The 20,968-nt window shown below is 54.4% G+C and overlaps 1 protein-coding gene across 5 annotated transcripts in view; it reads left to right on the top strand.

The window, feature by feature from the left end:
* The window catches only part of NOS1 (nitric oxide synthase 1), a 58,423-nt gene that overhangs the window by 15,175 nt on the left and 22,280 nt on the right, over positions 1-20,968 (top strand). For 3 of the 5 annotated variants that reach the window (XM_021412295.1, XM_021412296.1, XM_021412298.1), the window contains exons 2-9: positions 7,181-8,133; positions 14,101-14,233; positions 18,265-18,402; positions 18,649-18,794; positions 19,042-19,204; positions 19,899-19,990; positions 20,180-20,321; positions 20,639-20,778. In XM_021412295.1, coding sequence (XP_021267970.1) covers positions 7,421-8,133; positions 14,101-14,233; positions 18,265-18,402; positions 18,649-18,794; positions 19,042-19,204; positions 19,899-19,990; positions 20,180-20,321; positions 20,639-20,778 — 1,667 coding nt within the window. In that variant the 5' untranslated portion in view covers positions 7,181-7,420. Of the gene's footprint in view, positions 1-7,180; positions 8,134-9,569; positions 9,701-14,100; positions 14,234-18,264; positions 18,403-18,648; positions 18,795-19,041; positions 19,205-19,898; positions 19,991-20,179; positions 20,322-20,638; positions 20,779-20,968 lie in introns of those variants that run through there. The other 2 variants (XM_021412299.1, XM_021412297.1) reach the window with 2 other exon arrangements.

Below are 20,968 nucleotides of genomic sequence, written 5' to 3' on the forward strand. Positions count from 1 at the left end.
GGGCACCGTGCCCGGGACGGGTGGCAATTTGCCCGAGGAGGGGGCGGGGGGGGCGGATGCAATTAGTCCGGCAGCCGCTGGGATAGGGAAGCAGCAGGTCTGGGACGGGGCGGGGGGGTTGAATCCCGTGGGATGGCATATGGGATGCGCGGGGTCCCGGGGTAGGATGTAGGTTCCTGGGCGGCACGCTGCAGGTTCCGGGGGGCGGGGAGGGGAGGGGGGTGGTGAAGATACGCAGGGTCCAAGGGCGGATATGCAGGTCCCCGGGGGGGGAAGTAGGGTCCCATGTGGACCCGGAGCAGTTCCCCGATGGCCGCGGGCAATGCCGGAGCTGTCCCGGGTGCTGAACGCGCGCCCCGACCGCACCCTCTGCCCCCACCCCGGCACTGCGCGGGGCTCGAGGCTGCGGGAGATGCCCTTCCACCCGCCCAAGCCGTGCTGCTCCTCCTGCTCCAAGCGTGTTCCCTCCGTCTCCAGGGCAGTGGGGGGGGAGGGAGCGGCATCACGAGCAGCCCCGGCTGGGGAAGGGACACACCAGTGCCGCCCCACAGCGAAGCCCTGGGACTCAAGGCTGGCTCCTGCCCCTCATAGGCACAGCCTGAACCTGGTCCCTTGTTTGTCCCCACCTGCGCACAGCAGACCTCGACAGTCCCCTCTGCAGCGCAGCCAGGAGCTGTTGTGCAGCCGGACCCAGCTGGCCCTGACTGCACTCCTGCTCTTGTCTTGCTTTGCACTCAGCCGCTGGGCTGGTGGAAAGCTTTGGGTTTTCTCTGGCAAAGCAGAAAAGAACCTCTGTGCCCACACATCTGGAGCCCCTGGTGCTGGAGTGGGTGTTGGTGGGTATCGCTCCCCAGCGCCAGCCCTGCAGGGCATTTCCCCGCTCGGCTCCACAGCCCAGGTGCAGACATTTTCTTCCAACGCTTTCAAGTTACGACTGTCATGAGGAAATTCTGGCAGGCAACTTGACAATTATCTGCCGAGTCCCCGAGGAGCCGATCCGCCTCTCACTGAGATAGAGGGGAAGTGTCTCCTTCCTTCTGGTGGGAGGCGTGTGGGATTGCAGGGCTGGGGGCACGCTGCTGTGCATGCTGGCTGCTTCCCTGCCTCCCCTTGCTCTGCATTCCCCACTGCTGTGGCTCGGGATGCAGAACAGGGCATGGATGGAGAGCTGTGGAGAGGTTTTGGGATGGGGGCATACAAAATAGCACTCTGCTGTAGATGTACACCTGCACACCTTCAGTATTCCTTTCCAGCTAAAGATCTCTGGTAGGGAAGTCTTATTTTGAAGAGTTTGGTTTTGCGTCAGCAATTTCTTCCTCTGTTTCCTTCCAGCTTGTGTCACCCAGACAATTTTCTTACCAATGCCACAAGCAGCCCCCCACTCTCCAGCTTTAGAACGTGCCCGTGTTTGCAAACAAATGCCTGGCGCAGAGCCTCTCCTGGCGCAGCCGTGGTTTGGGGCAATATTGCACTAATGAGACATCTGCGCCGGGAGCAGCGCTACGCTCCCCTGTGAGCAGCGCTCAGCCCTCACGCCCTTTGCATTCCACCCATTCCCTCTGCACCAGAGAGGCCATCTTAGGCAGGGGGATCACTGCCTTGTGCCTGGGGCCGAGCCTTCTGGCGGGGGCCCTTGGGGGTGTTGTGGCCCTATTGGTTTTATTCCCCACCCCCCCAGCCGCTTGCCTCGTGTATTTTGTGTTTTGTGTTTCCGTAGTGAGTCTGTACAAAAGGCTCAGGAAATCTGCCAGATTGCCCAAATCAGCGCCTGAAAACAACTATATATAGTAACTGATAAGTCACATGAGCTCAGCGCGCATAGATTAGCATTTACCTTTCCAGAGTAACGAGGGTATTGTCTGATACTTGTTGATACCATCAGTTTTGACTAAAGAAAGACAACCCCGATAGAAAAGGACCAGTTCTGACAGAGAACAAATGAGAGTGAAAAGCCCTTGCTCTGCTCCCGCTGCTCTGATTGTATCTGTGTATTAAGTGAAATCTATAGACGTGATCCGATCTCTTGTACGTATCCAAAAATAAACACATTGTGTCCCGAGGAGAGAAGGAGCTGTAAGCCACTGTCTGTGGCTGGAGCTGGATGAAAGCACGTTTGCTTCCATCTGCTTCTCCCACAGGGGCCCCGCTGGGCTGTGTGATGCCAGAGCCCAAGCCTTGCGTGGCAGCTGCAATGTGAGGTACACCGGCACCCACCCTGCAGCACCCAGAGCTCCGGGTATGGCCATGGGAGCCAGCAACATGCTGTATAGATGTAGGGTTGCAAAGCCCATATGCTATCGGTATGTTCATCCATATGCAGAGCGTGGAAGCCTGCAAGTGCTGCGTGTGTGTAGATAAAACTGGAGGTATTTATGCTAATACAACTCTCTCTATAGCCCCTCTTTTACATGACAATTCCAAAATGCTTTATGAGATCCCACAGTACCCTTCTAGGGCAGGCTTGTCTTAATCCCATTTTGCAGACTTTTGGGCTTATGCTTTCAGACATGCTGAAAGCACACAGCCCGTCCTTGCTGTTAGAGTCATAAAATCTCGCTGTTTTCTGAGCAGAACTCACCCTTCATGCCCCAGTCCACCAAGCTGTGGCTCAGCCAAGGGCTCTGGTCCCAGTGGGCTTCTTCAGCCAAAAGCGGCATTGCCGGCACAGGGGTGTCCCACAAGGTAGGGGAGATGAGCATCGGGGCAGCACCCACAGCACAAAGCTGGAAGCTGAAAAGTCTACATCCCCCCATCCCAATCCTGCCCAAATCAGAGCCAGAGCCCTCCGCAGGACAAGGGATGGGTCCCTGGAGAGCACTGCTGCCGCTGTTGGTGCTATGGCAACACGTGCTGATGGAAAACCCAAGGGACGGCGCACCCAGGAGCTCAGAGCCCGATATTTTCCACAGGTTTGTAAGTAGTGGCACAAAGCAGTCTTGGTGCAAGGTGCTGACAACGAGGTGTGTTCCCACTCAGTGTCCTGGGTGGGTGACCGTCCCCATTGGAGCACACTGAGCTGGGAGCTTCACTCCCAGCACTGGCCCCATTGATGCTGCTGAGGTTCAGGAGCTGTTGCAGCCTGAGCCAACCTGCTGCGATTTCAGATTCTCTTTTCCTTTTATTCCAAATGGAGCCACGACTCCTCTCTCGTGCTGGGATTGGGTTTCAGGGCCATCCATCACGCGGCATTTTCTCATTTATTTCCCATCTACCTATTTTGTCATCTAGGACAAAGCGTTGTTGTGTTAACACGGCTCTCATTTGTCACATTGGAGTTGCTGGTGTAACTCCAGTTCTCTCGGCAAATTGATCGCGGTGAAATTTATGCTCTGCAGATGGGCCAAGCCCTAATAGGAACATCAGTTTGCGACGGGGTTAGTGGCGGAGCTGACGGTTTTATCTGAACTCCGTTTCAGCGTGCGCCGCAGGCGCCAAGAAAATATTGTACGAAACAGTAAAATAGAAACGGCAGCCGTGCTACGGAAATATGTTCAGCCTTGAACTCCAAATTAAAACAAAACCGGGATTCTGTCATCCAAAAAAAAAGAAAAAAAAGGAATTTTGTCAACACAGTTGTCTTGGTAACATTGGAAGCGATCACCTCGCTGCCTGCCCGGTGCAGGGGCACCAGGTGGGGCAGGGCGTGGGTAAATCACAGTGAGGGCTTTGCTAAGTCATGGTGATGTTTTGGTGGCACCGAGGTGACATGGAGCACATGGGATGTGCTGACCAGACCAGGCTTCCCTTGGGTGTCTAATTTCTTATAGAGGGATGGTTTGGGTGGGCACCAAAGGCAGTGGCTGTGTAAATATGCAGGTCAAAGGGCTTAGGGGCTGCCCAAAGGCTGGGGACTTTAGCTCAGATATACGGTGACAAGCAAGTGCATAAAAATTTGCCTTCCCTAAAACTCCCTGCAGCTGGGCACTGCCTCAGGGTTGTCGTACTAGTGGCAAAACAATTCTGTGATTCAGTTCACACCTGGTGTAAATTGGGTTTGTCAGAGAGGTGCAGCAAATGGGGTGTCCCATGTCCCAGCAGTAGGGATGGGATGGAGGGCAGGGCTGCGGAGCGTGGCAGCGGCTGCGTGTGGACATCAGCAGGGCTGGAGGGAGGGGGATGGATGGAGGTGTCCCAGCACGGAAGGGCCGTGCACAGAGGTACGACGTGGTCTGAGCGCGCAGAAGGGCTGGCATGAGTGAGCTGCCTGCCAGTGAATCACTTTAATGCTCCATTTTCAGATGCACAAACACGCCGGTTTACAGTAACTGTGCATATGTTGCATCCCATTGCTCCTCATCAGAGTCACTGATGCTCCATGGGTTGTAAAAATTAAACGGGCATAAATCCATCAGCCCTGGGGTTCTGCGTTGAGCGGCATAAATCCCACGAAAACTAATTAAATAAGACAATGGTGTCCATTTAAAGCTGGCACGTAGAAATGTGAGCCATTACCGCAGTGATGATTTATGAGAGACAAGGCTTGAAATCGCATTGCGAGGGCAGGGGCACGCGGGGTGCCCACGCCAGAGGGTCTGTGTCCACGCCGGCTCTGCCCAGCCTGCAGGCTGTGGCTGTAATGGGCAATGGATTGTGCTAAGGGCAGGAGATTTATTTCCACTCCGCTTCGCTTTTTAAATCAAATCACCAATTAAGGCATGTGCTGGAGTTTGTTGCTTGGAATGTTATCTGATGGTTCGGAACGCTTTTCTCTGTTGGCTTGCATGAGACTTTTGAGGCCCTGGAGCGTGTCCAGAGAAGGGCAGCGGAGCTGTGCAGGGTCTGGAGCATACGTCTTATGGGGAGCGGCTGAGGGAGCTGGAATTGTTCAGTCTGGAGAAGATGAGGCTCAGGGGAGAGCTTATTGCTCCCTACAGCTCCTGAAAGGAGATTGTGGTGAGGTGGAGTCAGTCTGCTCCCAGGTAACAGCGATAGAATGAGAGGGAATGGCCTTAAGCTGTGCCAGAGGAGGTTCAGGGAGTGTATGAGGAACAATTTATTCTCTGAAAGAGCGGTGATGCACTGGCACAGGCTGCCCAGGGGGTGGTGGGGTCACCGTCCCTGGAGGTGTTTAAGGAGCATGGAGATGTGGCACTGAGAGACACGGTCAGTGGGCGTGGTAGAGTTGGACTTGGGGGTCTGAGAGGTCTTTTCCAAACTTAATGATCCCATGATTCCATGATTTGTTCCTTATGTGAGTGCCCTTGAAGATACAGCATTCCCCTACACCTGCTGTAGGCATACGTGTGCTGCGCCCATTCTTGTGCTGGTTAATGCCCACGAAATGAGGCACAGCCACATGGATGGGTGTCGAGGCTGGAGGGAGTTAATGCTTTGCTAACACTGTGATGAGATGCTGAAAGCTTGCGGCTCTGCAGGGCTGGCTGCTTTTTGGGAATTTGAGTTGCCTTCCTCTGGTTTATGCTTCAGGAGGGGAGGGAAACTGAGGCAGAGTCACACTGTCCACCTGGGGATGTGTAATGCACAGGGGGCACACAGCACCAGCCCCCCCTCCATGCTGAAATACATTTCCATGCAAGTAGAGCTCAGTGACACTGCTCACTGCGCTGACTTGAAGGACTGAGATGTGCCGCCGCCGGCAGCTCTGAACGCCCAGCCTGACACACCTGCTGCTGCTGCCAGCTGCATAAATCAGGCTGCTAATGGAGCTTGGAGGCAGCGCCGAGCCCAGCAACCCACACCACTGGCACAGCATCTCCCTGAGACTTTGCATGGAGTCGGTGCTCTAGGGCTCATCCAATTGTGCCCCATGGTGGGAACGTGGCGGTGGGCACTGTGGGCAGCGTGTGCTGGGGCTGTGGGGTTTTCTCCTTGCAGAAGGGGCAGTGAATGCTGTGCTGGGCTTGTTGTGACCACATTGCATGGGGTCTGTGTGCACTGCTGCAGCAGTGTCTAATGCAGAGCAAATGCTGGGGCTGACCCCGTGGCAGGGAGGCTGGCAGCACTGCACTGAGCACTGCTCACACAGCTCTCAGAGCCATTTATTCCTGCATCGTGTTGGAAATCAGTCCTCCATGACTCAGGCTTGCCCGGGAGTTGGGGTCGTGATGACCTCCTCAGTGTCAGAGATGGGGCTGGGGACGTGGAGACGTGATGGAGAGGGAAGGAGCTGGTCCTTTGGGCACAGCTGGTGATGCTGAAGGTGCAAACATGCCCATTGCGGTGCCTCTGGGGGTCAGGAGGATTTTGCCAAGTCAGTGCACTCAGTTTGCAGACCTAGTGCCCTCCATTTCCTCCCCAAAATTCAGGTTTCACAAGAAACACCATTTGCATCTCAGCTGGCTGCTAAATGCCACAGCACAGCTCCGGAGAGAAACATCTCCAGGGCAGCTCGGAAATGACAGAGGAACGCAGAGCGGGTTTGGGAGCTGCCGTCAGCAGCACAAGCACATAGCCCCATTGGCAGCCAATGACTTGTGGGCACTGCGCAGTCGTGCCCAGATGCACGAGGCCCCTGGGAGCTGGGGGGTGGACTGTCACCAGCGCAGGCAGCTTGTGGGGAGCTGTTGTGCTCAGGGGAGCCCCGCTTTGCTGCTGTACCCCAGTGCTATAGAGTACAAAGAGAGGAGGAGCTGAGCTGCGATCCCATCAGGCAGGCTTAAAAGCGCCTGTCAGTGCGAATAGCTCAGTGAGAGCCTGGGTAAGAGGAGCTGACTGTCTTTCCTACCACCTCGTTCTGCTACTGGCTGCTGCTCTCCTTCCTGATGCACTGAAACGGGCTCGGTGGGACGGTGCATATGGCTCAGGCTGTGCCCTGGGCAGGGGTGTGGATCCCACTGCCCCCAGTCCATCTCATGCATTGGGTTGGAGACACATGGCAAAACGCAGGCGGATCTCTAGCAGAACCCTGCAGAGCCCCACGCTGCTCTGCTTTGCACAGCATGTTCAGGCATTTCTGCTCCTGGAGAAGGGAGGGCAGAGTGTGAGCAGGGCTGTCCTGCGGCCCCTTCCACCTCCCCGCTCCACCTTTCCATCCCCTGCTGAGCAGATGGTGAGGATCGACCTGCAGAGGAGTGAAGGAAAGTGAACGTGGGGCCACGCGAGGCTGCAGCCTGGAGGCTGACATCTGCAGGGCCGGGCTGCTCCATGTGGGTATGTGCAGCACTTTCTACCCACCCCATGTCACTTCTTCCTCTCTCTGTGTTTTCTTCTCCTCCCATAGATAAAGCAGCTGTTGGCCCGCTCGCAGCCTGAGTAGCTCGCAGGATGCTCTGCGGGACCCGGCGCTGAACCGCTGCCTGATGCTCGCTGAGCGATGCCCCTGCTGCCCCTCGCCCCGCTGACACCTGCTGTAAGGATGCTGCAGACAGAGACCCGAGGTGTGCTGCAGTGAGACAAGGTGATCACAGCCCCATCGCGCCCCGGTTCTCAGCATCCAACTCCCAGCCTGCAGGTGGCTGCCATGGAGGAGAATGCCTTCAGCGTGCAGCAGCTGCAGCCCAACGTCATCTCAGTGAGGCTGTTCAAGCGCAAGGTGGGGGGCCTGGGCTTCCTGGTGAAGGAGCGCGTCAGCAAGCCGCCCGTCATCGTCTCCGACCTGATCCGGGGAGGGGCTGCCGAGCAGAGCGGCCTCGTGCAGGCTGGGGACATCATTTTAGCTGTCAATGGGCGGCCCTTGGTGGACACCAGCTACGAGAGCGCGCTGGAGATCCTGAGGAGCATCGCCTCTGAGACCTACGTGGTGCTCATCCTGCGCGGCCCCGAGGGCTTCACCACACACCTGGAGACCACCTTTGCAGGTGACGGGACACCGAAAACCATCCGCGTCACCCGGCCCCTCTGCCCCGCGCCCAGAGCTGTTGAGTTGTCCAATCCCAGCCTCCACGGCCAGGAGCTGCCTGCGGCCATGGGTTCTCTCTGGACCAGGGAGACGGGGCGGGACGTGGAGCCCGTGGTCCATGTCAACGGGTTGGTCACTGGCCCCAAAGGGCAGAATGGTGGCAAGGGGAAGGACAGCGCCTGCAGCCACCTCTGCCTGAACGGCAGAGTGGAAGACAACGAGCTTCTCAAGGAGATCGAGCCTGTCCTGGACCTCCTGAAGAGCAGCAGTAAGGACGGCGGTGGGGATGTGCCCTGCAAGGTAGAGACAAGAGATATAGAAGTCCAGGTGGACTGGTAGGTCCCCGCATACATTTCTTACCTTGGGTGCGGCGCGCTGGTTTTTGGTGGTGGAGGTGCCGCTGGATGGCTCTCCCAAAATTGTTGTACAACGCAGTGGGATGGGGATGGGATGCAGGAAAAGGGGAAGCTGTTGTGAGGGGAAGATGAAAAGGATGGAAAATTTGGAGCAGGTGGCAGAAGAAAGGGAGATGCAGGAGCCGGGGAGGCTTAGGAAATAAATAGCGCGTCGTGCTGATTTGATGGGTGATGTAAAGACCCAAGTCCCTGGGCACCTCAGAGTGGTCCGAGAGCATTTATTCACTGGGATGGCTGCGGCACAGCAGCAAAGCCCTGGGGGCATGAAGCAGCCCCAGCTCCCAGCCCCATCCCCATGTGCCCACGTCCCCAGCCCAGCAGCCCCAGCTCCACCATGGAAATTCTGCTCTGGTTGAGGGGAATGAAAAATGTGTTGTTTTTTTTCTTTTTGGAATCTCTTCTACTCTTGAAGAGATTAAACTGGAGCACTCTAAATTCGCTGAAATTGAAGGACCTAAAACCAACAAAAATATTAACAAAGCGTGTACTTCACCAAAGCTCAATTCCTTCACTTTCCAATACCCTTTAAAAATCTATATAAGTGGCTCGGAGTTGAAAATCGACTTTTCAATAGAAATTAGCCTTCAGTCTTCCGCCTGATGAGGAGTTGCAGCCCTGCTCCTGTGGCAGGATGGGAGAAGCCGGGTGGGAAGGATGTGCTGTGGGAGATTTGTTGGGAGCTGTGCTGCAGGGAAAGGGCACTTTGCACCCACTGCTGCAGAGGGGTCCCCTCCTCTGCTCAGTGTCGGAGCTGGTCATCGGGAAGGGCTTCTGCAGGGAGAGTTTTCTCGGTCTGGAGGAGATGTGCAGAATGGTCAGGGAGTGATGGGGAGTGGAAAGATGTGTTGGTCGATGCCAAAGAAATGCCCAAAACTAAGCGAGCCTTGATGGATTGGTCGTACTATAGGCTGGGGCTTCTCCAGGCTGGGGGGATTGAGCAAAGCTGACATTAATCAAAACAGCAACAGGGCTCTAACTAATTATCAGGAGGGTGCAAACCCTTGCCCAAGGTTGAGCTCCAGACACACAGCCTGGGCCCCTTGGCTATCAGTCCAGGTCTCGGGCCCCACTCCGCTCCATCTCCATCTTCGCCTGGTGCTGACCTTCACTGCCCACAGCGTTTGTCAGAGCTGCTCGGGCTGCAGAGCTCTGACAGCTTTCCCAGGGCACGGAGGGGCGGCACGGGGCTGAGGTTATCCGCGAGCAGCAGAACGTTTCCTGCTCAAGGTGGGCTCTGCTGAAAGCGATGCGGATTGCATCTGATGCTGCGGGATCTCAGCCCGCATTGCTTCTCGCAAGAAAGATGGGAAGTTTGCATAGCAAAAAAAAAATCATTTCCTCCCCATCCCCTGCAGGCAGGGTCGCAGTGCCGTGTCTCTAGCTCCTTGCTGATTTCGAGGTGCCCCACAGATGTGGTGCGTGCCCGTGGGATGAGCTGCGGCCAAGGCTGGACATCCGCGCTGTGGCTGGATCTGTCTGCCATGAGGTTGGTCATAAATCAGAATGGAAGTGGGGAGCAAGGTATGATGAGAGCTGGCATTTCTGCCACGAGGCTCACCGTGGGCTAGAAAATAAAAATAGAGTTTGATTCACTCCCTGCCAGTGAACCTAGGTCTGTTTTCCCTCTGAGCTCTGGGGAGATTGTCATGTCCCATCTTTCCTCCCTCTCCACCCCGCCGAGTTGCCATGATTTATTTTTCTGCTCAGGTCAGCTCCCTAACACAAGTGGCAGGATGGAAATGGCAGTACGAGGGGCTGCGGAGGGAGCGGTGTGCTGGGAGCAGGGATTCTGTTTACGAAGGGTTTCAGGGTTTCAGGCTCCATCCTGCATTGGAATAAACCCTGTAATTTTGCAGTTCTCTAAGAGAAAATTCTCTTCCTCCCACCTCCCTCGCCGCCGCCAAAATCTCTTTGTGTTGCTCAAAACATTTCATTTGCATTTCTGATCTCTTCATTATTCTGCACTTGGACACAAAACTTTCAAACCTCTGAACTGAAAGGTTCCCTGGGACTATCATGTGATTGCATTCTGTGATATGGTGAAGCTCAAAGCCTTGGCTGTGAGCAGCCCTCCCCTTCCTCCCCTTGCCCCCGTGCAAACCCTTCCTCCTCACCATGCCGACTGCACTGGGCTCACCCAGATGGGTTCTTGGTACCTTGCATGTGGCTGCAGACATGACACTGGGGCTGTGCTCCTATGGGTGCCCTTTGGAGGGGAGGGGACAAGGACAGCTGTGGGTCATGCCTGAAATTGGCTTGAATGATGCTGGGATCAACCAGGCCATCACGACCTCTTCCCAGGTCTTTATCTGCCAGCTCCCATTCAACAACATTTAGCATCCTCCTGTGGCGTAGCACGGCCTCTCTGAAGCTCTGCCCCATTCATCCCAATTCCTGCACTGGGCACAGTCCAGCCATGCCTTGACCCTCTTGTAATGTGTGGGGCTGTGGTCCTTTCCCTTGTGTGTGGGTGACCATCACACGTGGGTCCCAAACTCTTGGCACCTTGGCTTGGACGGAGCCATGTCCCAGCAGCATCCCAACCCCCAGTGCACGGCCATCCCCGTCCCCATCGCCTCACCCAAATTGGCCCCTGGGGATGGCAGCAGCCGGTTGTGCCTCTCATCTCTGCCTGGAAAATCAGAGAGCTTGCTGCCAAGCAAATTCAAAGGAGCCGAGTGACAAACTTCTTTTTTTTCTTTCTTTCTTTTTTTTTTTTTTTGCTCATATATTTATATTTTTTCCTTCCTTTTCGGAAAAGCTTTGGAGATGTTTCTCAAAGGGCTGTTCTCAGCAACTTCCTTTCTGCTTCATCACTCCGAGCACTGCAACATCATCAAATTAGTCAAAAGAAAACAGTGGTGCCTCTCATTTTCCCAAACAGCCAGATGCTCTTTCCGAGGTGAGACAGCAATCTGCACGGCTGGGGGAGGACAGGATTCCTCTGCCTTTTTTTAAGCAGTCATTTTACTTTCAGAACCACAGAAAAACCCGAGGTCCCTTCCCAAAATCCCGCTCCGATCCAAGCGTGCAGGTGCTGAGCGCATTGGAAGTGCTGCCCGGAGGCTGGCACGGGTCTCCCGACCGGGAGCATCCTGCGTGGGCAGCTCACCCCGGGGACGGGGCCAAGGGAGGAAAACAGCGGGTCTGAGAGACCCCGCTGCTCCCTGCACACAGGGCAGCTTCAAGAAATGGGCAGGAAATATTTGTAAAATGAAGCTATTGATTTTTGTTTTATTCTTTTCCCCCCATCTGGGTTAGGACTGGAGCAAGGCTCTGAATGGGCTTTTCTCTCCTCGCCTCTCTCTCTGAAAGAGCCGGATACTTGTGGGCAAACCAACGAGGTCTGCTCTTGCTCAGCCGGGGCACAGCTGCTGCACTGCAGGGGCAGCCCCCTCCTTGAGCCAGCACCAGCTTCAGATGATGGTTTCGCTGCAGCTTCTGCAGTAGGGCCCACCTTGCTGCATGTGCAAGCAGAAACAGCTGTGTGCAACCCGGTGCTGTCCCAGGTGCAAACGTGCAACAGGGCACGGAGCTCTGAGCGTCCAACACCAATGCCTGCATGGCTCTCTCTGTTCCTCAGGATGGTGCTTCTCATATTTTTTTTCCATCAAATCCATCCTGCTTCTGTCTACTCCCCCTTCCAGGGAGCAATAGTGCACTGGCACAGGCTGCCAAGGGAGGTGTTCAATGTGGAGATGCGGAACTGAGGGATGTGGTCAGTGGGCATGGTGTGGGTGGGATGGGATTGGGCCTGGGGATCTTAGACATCTTTTCCAACCTTAATGATTCAATGATTGTAATGCACAAAGTAGCCAACTATGACGATGACTTAATTCGAGCATCCGGCCTTTCTCCGTGCCATTGGCACAGGTACTGGCCTGTGCCTGGAGGAGGATGAGGAGGCTCATCAGCTACAAAGGGCAGTCTGTGTGTGCCCACCATTTGTTATGCTCGCAGGCTCTGTGTCCACCAGCCTCTGTGCTCTCTGGTGTCACAGGGCTCAGGGCAACAGGGCAGAAATGTGCAATTGTGGAAATGGGTATTCATGGAATCACATGATCATAGAATTGTTTGAGCTGGAAGGGAGCTTTATATGCCATCTAGTCCAACCCTCTTGCAAAGAACAGGGACACCCACAGCTCTACCAGGTGCTCAGAGCCCGTCCACCCTTACCTCGGGTATCTGCAGGGATGAGGCATCCACCACCTCCCTGTACTCTCCAGGAGCTTTAACATCTGGGCTTATCTCGTGGGGAAGAGCCAGTTTGGTGAGATTTCATGATGTTCTGCTGCTGGGAATCCTCTAGATAGAAGGGATGCATCCAGTGACCCTGGCGGGCTGGTAGAGTGCAGGGTGTGCGGTTTGTGGCGGTCCCAAGCAGCATCAGGAATGGCCATTGACCTGCTCTAGGTTGGCACCCAGTCAGGGAAAGCAATGACATTGGTCCTACAAAGCCTACAGCTACTTTCTTCCCTTCCCGTCACTTTTTTTGGTGGTGGGGGGCACAAATTTGGGTACAAACTGCCTCTGTGACACTTGTACCCTTCTCATGCACAGTATTGGCCACGCTCACCCTAAGGCGGCCAACGTCTGGAAGATGTCCAGGAGCCTAGTGTGATATCTTGGCAGCTGAATGTTACACTGTAAATGCAGAAAAACTGCTGAAAAGAGCGCAGGGAGATAGCCTTTAAGTGAAGAGTTTCGCTTAAGCTTCACCCAAGCTGAGGGTGAGGGAGCTCATGAGACTGGATTTGTTTGTGCATAGGTGTCCCCTCGAGACAGTGTCAAGAGCACCGTGCTGGTGTGAATCATGTCCTGAGCACCACGTCCTGCTTTGGTCGGTGCCAGAGCCCGCTGTCGTTAATGAGAAGGCTCGTTATTGACTTTAGAGACATCTGGAAGCTTTTTAAGGACTGACAGTGGGAGCGGCACAATTGCCAGCGCTCGCAGCAAGCTGGGTTGTTGAGGAAGGGCAAAGCAGCACCACAGCAAGCCGGACCCGTCTGTGGCCCCATGCAGCACAGCCTATGGGCTGAGAAGATCCTGCCCAAGCGAGGCATCACTGGGGCTGCTGGTGCCTTCATGGATGCTGTAGCCCACGTGCTCTGGGTCTCGCATCTCCCAAACTGTTTGCCTTTCTCCTTTGTGCGGGTTCGTGTGGTGGTGGTTTTCCATCCGCTGGTTGGATGGCATTTAGCAGCCTCACGAACACCCCACAGATGCTCCCCAGACCAAACAGGCACGCAGACGTGGTGCAGCGAGCGCTCCATCAGATGCCTTGTGCAGACAGGGGCAGCAGCACCGGGGACGTCCCTGTCCCCAGACGTACAGATGTACGCCGTGTAGGCGAGCTGCCTGTTTGCTTGCACAGATCCACCCAGGTACAGCCGCTCACACCCGCCAGCATTTGCAGCATCCGTAAAGGTCAGGAAGAGGAGAGAGCGCTGCCTCTCCCTCCTGGGAGCACCGACTTTTCCTTGGATTTTTCCCTTTCCTCCACTCATCAACACCAACCCCTGTCTGCAAACACATCTGATTTTGCTGCAAGGCTTTGCAGCTAGAAATGTGCATGACTCTCCTTCCCCCAACTCTCTGCTTGCTCTCTTGCTTTCTTTCGGGGAGTCTCTCACATAACCCCATCGGGGCTGGTGTGGGCATGCTGCAGGGCACCAGGCAGGGTGCGGGTCTCTGTGGTTGTGCTTTGGTTGCCTCGCAGTGGTGATTCATTCTCTTGGCCAAGGCAGAGCGTTCCTTCCCCTCCCTCAGCACAACTGGTGAGTTTTTGCTCCTGTGTGAAGTTGCTCCATCAGAACCTGGAGCGATCGCAGCCCCAACACTGCTCCCATCCCTAGCCTGCTCACCCCACTGGTTTTAACCCTCCAGTTTCAGGGAAGGGGACAACAAGCTGCAGAAAGCCCTCCCAGCTCAGATGGAGAACGACCGTGTCTTTGGTGACCTGTGGGGGAAGAGCAACGCACCCGTAGTCCTCAACAACCCCTACTCCGAAGCAGAGCAGGTAAGCGCCCACCTCTTGTGCTGCTTTGGGTGGGGATGGGTGGTGGAGCAGGGACCCTTTTGGTGGGCTCCCACCCCATGGATGGCCTTCAGGGACGGTTTGGGTTGTCCTGAGGACCCTTGGTCCTGAGAGCTGACGGTGCACAGAGCCCATGTGGTCCAGCAGCTGATTTCCCCATAGCTTGGGCAAGGGAAGGATGCCCCTCATCCACGGAGCCAAGATGTGATGGGAGCATGGCCGGGACCATGTCTCCCAAACCTCCTTTGAGACCGTTGTCCCTTTATGTGGCAAAAATCCAAGGCCCGGTGTTAAGGTCATTCTGATTTATATGACAGCAATTCAACACAGCACTTCAGATAACATGTTGTACCGCACCTTTTCATCTCCTGACGCTGCACGGACATAAATTCTCAGGCTCCCTTGCCAGAAATGGATTAACTCCCACTTGTAGCAAAGCCAGAGAGAGGCAGAATTACCCCAGGGGCAATGCGATGTGCGTGAGCATGGCACAGCCTGCGTGGTGAAGTGCGTGTCCCGCTGGGATTAACCAGCCGTGGGTCAAGACATGGGGACCGATCCAGGGATCATATGTTCTTGCCTGCCCTCTCCCTGTCAGGATGACATTGTGTTCTCCAAGGGAGGGGAAAAAAGTGATTTCATGGTCACATGAAGACTTCTGAGAAAATCAGCGTTCCCTCAGCTCAGGAACGCCCTCAGCAGATTCCTCTGGTTGCTGCCTCTTCCCAGCTCCAACGAGCTGTCATGCAGCACTCATGGGATTATACCATAGAACCAGAGAACATCCTGAGCTGGAAGGGACCCACAAGGATTACTGAATTCAGCTCCTGGCCCCATGCACAACAATTCAAACCCAACCCTATGTCTGAGAGCGATGCCCCAACACTCCCTGAGCTCTGACAGATCAGGGCCATTCCCACTGCCCTGGGGAGCTGTGCTATGCCCACCGCCCCCTGGTGCAGAACCTCTCCCTAACACCCAACCCACTCCCCACTGCAGCTCCAAGTGCTGCCCTGCTGTCCCACGGATGGACGGACGGACGGACGACCCCTGGAGCCCCATCGTCCCCCACGCTCAGGGTGCAGGTCTCAATGCCAGCTCCCAGGGACAGGTCACCGCTGTGCTCCCTTTCTGGAATCCACCACCACCCTGCCTCCTTCGCTAAGCTCCGTGCGTGGATGTGTCTGTTACTATAAGCACTTTATAACCTTCTGTGTTCAGAGCTTAATTCCTCTCCATGTTCAGGCTGCCAAAATCCCCAGACTTAAGCTGCTGTTAAACTCTTTATTTTCCTTCCCGCTCAACGTGCAGTGCTCTCTTTTGATCCCTCTCATCCTGGCGCCGTCCTGGAGGCAGGGCTGCTTCTCGCTGCCAGGAGAAGGGGTGGTGGGAATGTTGATGAACTTTTCATGTCGAGCCAAACCCCAGCTACTTCTAAAAGCTTTAAGGCAGGATTTGGTGGAGCTGCTTGGCCAGGTGGGCAGTGCTCACTGATGCTCGTAATAAGGTGCTGAAAGGCAGCTGGGCATCCATCCCTTCTCCAGGTCTGGACTTTGGGTTTTCTTGCAAAACCACGGCGTGTGCTGAGCTTGTTTCCCAGGAGCCCTAAGCCCTAGGGAGATGCACTGGCTCCACCAGGCGCGCTGTGCTGCAGCCGTGCAGATCAATTTGTTGGAGCCCCAAGGTGGCACAGGGGATGCTGCAAAGGAAGGGGCCTGCATCAGCTCTGTGCCTGCAAGGATGATTTACGGCTCTGTAACAACAAAAACTACATTTTCAGCCAGCAGAGCTGATGCAGGCTAGGAGGAAATGCCCCAGCCCCCCTGCCCTCAGGCAGCACCCAGTGTGTTTGTCCAGTCCATAAGAGCTGCAGACAGCCCAGGAGCTGCGCTTCCCAGTCAGTTCCCATGCTGCCCGTGGAAGGTGCTGCATAATGCATGCTGCAACGTGCGCCTCGCCGCCCGTCCTGAGTCACTGATATCACAGCTGCCTAATTAAAACATGACAGCATCATGCACAGCCTCCCTGGCAGAAGCTGGGGTAATATTTGGCTCTAGCAATGCCATGCAGGGAAGGCATACACACACGGAGTCCTTCCTCAGTCCTTCTGGGTGCTGCTCGTTCTTCACTGCTCTGTGCTGTGGCTGGACGTGCGGTGCCCCCACTTGGTGCTTCACCATGCCCTGGGACTGTGGCCCACTTTCAGCAAGGATGCAAACCTTGCAGGTGTCTGCAGGGAAAAGACAACAACAAAAAGGAGCAGTTTTGAGAGAGATTCAAGGCAGAACAGAATAAATTAGAGTAGAGTAGGGAACTGTGGAGTAGAGTGGAGTAGAGTGGAGTAGAACAGAACAGGATAGAATAGAACAGGATAGAATAGAACAGGATAGAATAGAACAGGATAGAATAGAACAGGATAGAACAGAACAGAACAGAATAGAATAGAATAGAATAGAATAGAATAGAATAGAATAGAATAGAATAGAATAGAATAGAATAGAATAGAATANAATAGAATAGAATAGAATAGAATAGAATAGAATAGAATAGAATAGAATAGAATAGAATAGAATAGAATAGAATAGAATAGAATAGAATAGAATATCTGTTTGGCATCCAGTATCCACCAGCTTGGAGCGTATGCGTGCTTGCTCTGAGGATGGGCTCAGTCCTACACCTGGGCTCATGCTCTTGGGTCCTACAGCACTGTTCTCATCCTTCCGGCCCCCACTGCTTTCCCCCGGGTCTGCTCATCAGCAGAGCAGCTTGTTCTGAAATAAGAGATTCCTGCACCGTGTGCTGGCTGTTCTTATCCTGGTCCTTTGGGGACCAGGGCTGTAACACTGGATTTACTGCTGCTGCTCCATGAGCCATGATCGTGGCAAGAGCTCAGAGCTATGTCTCGCAACAGAACCACCAACAAGGAGTGAAAATCTGAAGGCAGTGCCATCTCTACATTTAAAACATGCAAAACTGTGCAGATGGATTAGAAAGAGACGCAAGCTACAGGGTTCACAGAAGAAGGCTACATCAAAACCCAGCACACAGACCTGTTCTGTGGGGATGCAAGCCTTCAAGTGACACCAAACCTAAGCAGTTTTGGCCCTACTGTGAGCTCAGGTTTCCCCTTGAAACCTCCAGCAGCAGCCATTGAAGCACACTTGAATTGGAGACGTGATTCCCAAAAGAGGTGTCTCTGTTTCCCAGGATCACTGTGGATCTCCCTGCCATGGTAGCCCAGCAGACATGGACTGGTCTTCAAGTTTTCAAGTGCCTGGGGGAGCAAGGGTCACATCACAAGTACTGCACGTGAGATCTGAGAGCATGCACAAACTCAAGTGCTTGCAAGCAGAAGGTGCAGCCAGATCCTACTGCTGGCCAAGCCTCTTCCTTACGCTGGCATGTAATTCAGGACGTGCTATGTGAGTACGCCCTGACGCAGAGCACTGAGGTGGGCTGGAGATCGAGAGCTGACACTGAAGTAATCCGACCATGCATAATTCAGCAGCCCTCCCACTTGCATAATGTATCCGTCCTTATTCCTGTGTTCTTCCCGCGTTGATATCAAAGCAGATACATCTCTGGCTTGCTCAGAGGCTGTTAGCTCTGTCTCAGAGGGTGCATATCAGTGAGGCTGAGCTTGGCACGTGCAGAACCTGAGCAGGTGATGCTCCTTAAAAAGATACATCTCATACACTTCAGAGAGGTACGTCCTCCACGGGGAAACTTGAACACAGTGTTCATCTCAGTCACTTCTGTTTTTTAACTCTCCTCCTACAGGTCTGGCTGTCTGGTGAGCAGAGATGAATTCTCAGTTGCACTGAGAGTTGGTAGCTCCACTGCAGATTCTCAAATGCTGCCAAGTATTTGGATCATGAACCTTTTCTCACTGTACTATCACCAAGATTTTAGCACAGGCATCCACTAACAAGAGATGCTGCTTCTTGTTGTGCCTTTTTCCTCTATCCCACTGATGAACATTAACCTTGTGCTTGGTCTTCTTCATTGCCCAGCCGGCACCATCGGGGCGGCAGTCCCCGACGAAGAGCGTGGTGAATGGCAGTCCCTCCAAATGCCCACGGTTCGTCAAAATCAAGAACTGGGAGACGGGCTCCGTGCTCCACGACACTCTGCATCTCAAGACGGCGATGGTGAGTAGGGTTGATGGGACTGCCCAAAAGTTGTCTGAGCATGACTGACTGGATCACAGCTCTTCTAAGATGGTTTTACTTGGAAATACAGAGCTGGATGAAGTTAGGCCAATCTTCTCTCTTGTGGTGTGTGAATTGTGTTACTGATGGAGCTGACAATATCCCTGTTTGTCAGCTGATCATTGCCCATGTAACCAAAAGTGCTGCATCAACCCAAGCCATGCTTGTCTCCTTTTGTCCCACCAGACCACTGCATGCACTGAGCAGATCTGCATGGGCTCCGTGATGACTCCCAGCCAGCACGTCCGCAAGTCAGAAGACACCAGGACAAAAGAGGAGGTGCTCCTCCTGGCTAAGGACTTCATTGACCAGTACTACTCCTCCATTAAGAGGTAAGTGCTGGCCAGAGGGCAAGTCAATGCAAAGACTGTGACACAGCTGCTGCTTCATGGAGTTGCATTCATAGCACTTGCTGTATGCTTCCATGCAAAGGACTGACCTCTTCCATTTACATTTGGCCACCTGTTATCTGAAGGCACACATGTGTGCATGTACATGCTCCCAAGAGGTGAGCAGCAGGACTCCCTGCCCTCCAACCAGACTGGTGAATGCCATTTCCTCCACTCCCCACCCACACAGATCTGGCTCCAAGGCCCACATGGAGAGACTGGAGGAGGTGACCAAGGAGATTGAAGCCACTGACACCTACCAGCTGCGGGACACAGAGCTGATCTATGGCGCTAAGCATGCCTGGAGGAACGCAGCCCGCTGCGTGGGCAGGATTCAGTGGTCCAAGCTGCAGGTGAGCACCATGGCAGCACAGCCTGAAAAGGATATACTGGGGTTTTGGAGAGGCAACTGGGAGCTGGCACTCCAGAGAAGTGCACCTGTGGTGCAGAGATGCTATGGCAGGAGATATTTGGCTCCATGACAGTTAGACTAGCTGGAAGCTAGAGTAGGATCTGAATTAGTGATCTCCAGTGGAATCTGGTGGCAGGGAGCTGATGGGCCCCTTTGAAACCCAGAGTACAGCTCAGACGTTGCTGAGCAATTCTCAGCAACAGCTCAGCCTTCAGTCGGTTCTTTTTGCGTTTCTGAACCTTGGGGAGCCATTTCTGTAAAGGTGCTGGCTTCAAGCCTACTTCTGAGCCTCTGTTGTTTTCCTCACCCTCTCAGCGTCCCTCAGACCTCTCCATTTCAGCCTTGAGTCATGATCTAAAAGAAAGAATAGAAACCAAAGCTGCAAGGGGATGAGCACTGCACTGAGGAAGCTTTTGTCCGAGCAGGAGATGAATCTCCTCTCCAAAGCAGGCGCATTTGGATCAGATGTCCGCCTGTCACAAAGGCAGGGAATACATAATTATGGAGCTCTAGATACCTAAATGATCAAAGTGGCCTCCAGGGTCTTCCCTGTGCTGTGTTTCTTCTGCCTGTTTCTGCCCTAGGAGCTCAGCATGCATCCTGTAGCACCACCACTATTGCTTCCACTCTTTCAGGTGTTTGATGCTCGAGACTGCACCACAGCCCACGGGATGTTCAATTACATCTGCAACCACATCAAATATGCCACCAACAAAGGGAACCTCAGGTGAGCCACCACGGGGTCACCAGGGTTTCTGTGTCTGGATGTGTGCCAGCTGCTGCACAGCTGGGCGGCTGCAGCCAGCACCTGTTCAGGGGAGCACAAGTGGGACCTGGTGTTGGGGAACTGACGATGCTCCCCATGCTGTGCCACGCTAATTCCTTGGTGCTCATGAGTGCTGCCTCTTCTTTGCAGATCTGCCATCACCATCTTCCCACAGCGGACGGACAGCAAGCACGACTTCCGCATCTGGAACGCACAGCTCATCCGTTACGCCGGCTACAAGCAGCCCGATGGCACCATCCTGGGGGACCCCGCCAACGTGGAGCTGACCGAGGTACCAGTGCCAGGATCCTCGCCACGGAGCACCATGGGGCTGCTGGGGACATGCAGTGGCTCTGGCCATCCCAGGAAGGTGCAGGGTCTGCAGTGTGCATTGAAGCTCCTGCAGTGCTGGGTTTGTCCACCTCTAGGTATTTTCCCAGGAATAAAAATGTTTCCATGCATGGGTTGGTTGTGGTCATAGGCAAGCCCATGGCATAGCTCGCTTGGACGGAGATTGGTGCTCTAACCCTAAGGTTTGAGTCCCTGCTCACAGCACCCAAAAGGCAGATGACCTGCAGGGACTTCTGACCCTCTTTGTTTTGGCTGTAGATCTGCATCCAGCAAGGGTGGAAGGCACCGTATGGCCGTTTCGATATTCTGCCTCTGCTCCTCCAAGCCAACGGCAACGACCCAGAGCTCTTTGAAATCCCCCCAGAGCTCGTGCTGGAAGTGCCCATCCGGCACCCCAAGTAAGTCAGAAGGTCTCAGCTTCTCTGGTTTCACCACAAACTATCTCCTGTGCTTGGCTTGCATCCTTGCATCTCCTTGCCATGGCTTGGGTGCTTGACTACTCCCACTTCCAGATCTTCCTTCTCCTCAGATGGAGGTGACCTGGAGGTGGAAAGTAACTTGTGTTCTTGCCTCAGGGCTGTTTTCTCT

Source organism: Numida meleagris, chromosome 14, assembly GCF_002078875.1.
Source record: "Numida meleagris isolate 19003 breed g44 Domestic line chromosome 14, NumMel1.0, whole genome shotgun sequence".
NCBI classification, from domain to species: Eukaryota; Metazoa; Chordata; class Aves; order Galliformes; family Numididae; genus Numida; species Numida meleagris.